General features: G+C 43.7%; 1 protein-coding gene across 1 annotated transcript in view; it reads right to left on the reverse strand.

Annotated features, from left to right (window-relative positions):
* The window catches only part of LOC104134627 (follicle-stimulating hormone receptor), an 83255-nt gene that overhangs the window by 17968 nt on the left and 63320 nt on the right, over positions 1-1967 (reverse strand). The window contains 1 exon segment of the mRNA XM_009648204.1: positions 1-53. This exon segment is cut by the window's left edge and continues 14 nt beyond it. Within this exon segment, the coding sequence (XP_009646499.1) occupies positions 1-53 (53 nt within the window).

Consider the following 1967-nt stretch of genomic DNA (forward strand, 5'->3'; position numbering starts at 1 on the left):
AGTGCACCTTATGGACAGCAGGTAAAAAACGAAGGCCAGTGTTTGATATTAACCTAAGGGGGAGAGAACAGATGAAGATTATTTGCTCTGCCCCAGGTATGAAGCAATAATTAACTAAGACGAAAGAACATTGGACTTAAAATGGCAGCCACAAAAGGCAGAGTTTAGCCACAAATGGGGGGTTTGCCCATAGGAAACCTGACATTGCAATGTAAAAAGTTTTTTTCTCCAAAGCACGAGCTGAATTCTGCCCCACTGAAGTCAAGGGACAAACCCTACCTTGGGTAATTACACAGTCTCTCCTGATGGTCTCAGGAAACTGTCAGTATTAATTTTCCAATGATATTCTAAGAAATCAACTGCACTGACACGTGATAATTATTTTCATAGTATCTCTTTTAAGACAAACGTATTAACTCACCAGAATTTTGACCTTCTACTCTAGTAGAGGAGATACATTAATTCCACTGGAAATAACATTATTTCATGAAAGTAAGAGAGAACTAGGACACTTTATTCCCCAGCACCTCCAACAGTAAGGAGCTGAACACATGGGAATGTTTCAGCAGTTTGTGTGACTGGAAATGGGCCTGAGCCTCCATATTTAAGTACGCTCCTACCACGTCGAACATCACTGGCGTCTGCATTATCGTTCCTGTCCATGAACCACCATTCACACAAACACTGACTCTGAAGGACAACCCTGTGCCCGCAGCCAGCAAGGAAACATGGTCACATGTATCCACAGAGCTGCACCACACCTAATTTAAGCAAATTTTGTTATCCAGAGCAGTAGCAAGGGCAGGAAAAGCATGATACTGCCGTGCAGCAGGAGATGGCTGGTGACTGCTGATGGCTGGAAGGAGGCCTGGGCGCAGGAGGGAGGAGGAGCTGGACTGGGTTTGGCTCCAACTGGCTGGGGATTTTTCCCCAGTCACCAAATATCTCATTTTGACTCTAGCAAAAAAAGATAAAATTTGGGTTCGTGAAAGTTTAGTTATACCTTTAATATGTGAGATGGTAGAGAAGGTAACCTTTCACTGAGAATACTGGTTCCTTAAGGAACATATTAGTAGTATATGGAAGGTTTTTTTTTTATCCTGGCACTTAAACAGAACAATATTTTTTCATTACTGGATGTGATTTTTTTTTTCCAGGTTCATTCCTGAATAGTTGAATGGTGATGAAAACCACTGGTTGAGACTGGAAAAAAGTAACGGCGTTCATTTGATGTTTATTATGAAGCTAGATTATTTCAGGAGAGTTGCAACCTTTCAGGTTTCATAATCTGAACTGCAACTGAACACCAGCATGGGACAACCAAATCCTACATTTGGGCACTCAGGGTGACGCATAGGTCCATAAAATAGTCATTCACTTGCATAAGTACTGCTCTGAGCTCCCTGAGGTGGTATCTGGATATCCTCAGATCTTGAAAAGCCAACTTGTTATCTGTCTCATCTTATAACAAAAAGTAATGCATTATATGCAGGGAAAAAATCATAGAATCATAGAATGTTTTGGGTTGGAAGGGACCCCTAGAGGTCATCTAGTCCAACCCCCCTGCAGGAGCAGGGACACCGCTAACTAGATCAGGTTGCTCAGAGCCCCATCCAACCTGGCCTTGAATGTTTCCAGGGATGGGGCCTCCACTACCTCTCTGGGCAACCTGTTCCAGTGTTTCACCACCCTCATTGTAAAGAATTTCTTCCTTATATCTAGTCTAAACCTACCCTGTTTTAGTTTAAAACCATTACCCCTTGTCCTGTCACAGCTGGCCCTACTAAAAAGATTTTTCCCATCTTTCCTATAGGCCCCCTTTAGGTATTGAAAGGCCGCAATCAGGTCTCCCCGCAGCCTTCTCTTCTCCAGGCTGAACAACCCCAACTCCCTCAGCCTGTCCTCGTAGGAGAGGTGCTCCAGCCCTCAGATCATTTTTGTGGCCCTCCTCTGGACCCGCTCCAACA

The sequence above is a fragment of the Egretta garzetta genome, unplaced genomic scaffold, assembly GCF_000687185.1.
Source record: "Egretta garzetta isolate BGI_Z169 unplaced genomic scaffold, ASM68718v1 scaffold11, whole genome shotgun sequence".
Classification (NCBI taxonomy): Eukaryota; Metazoa; Chordata; class Aves; order Pelecaniformes; family Ardeidae; genus Egretta; species Egretta garzetta.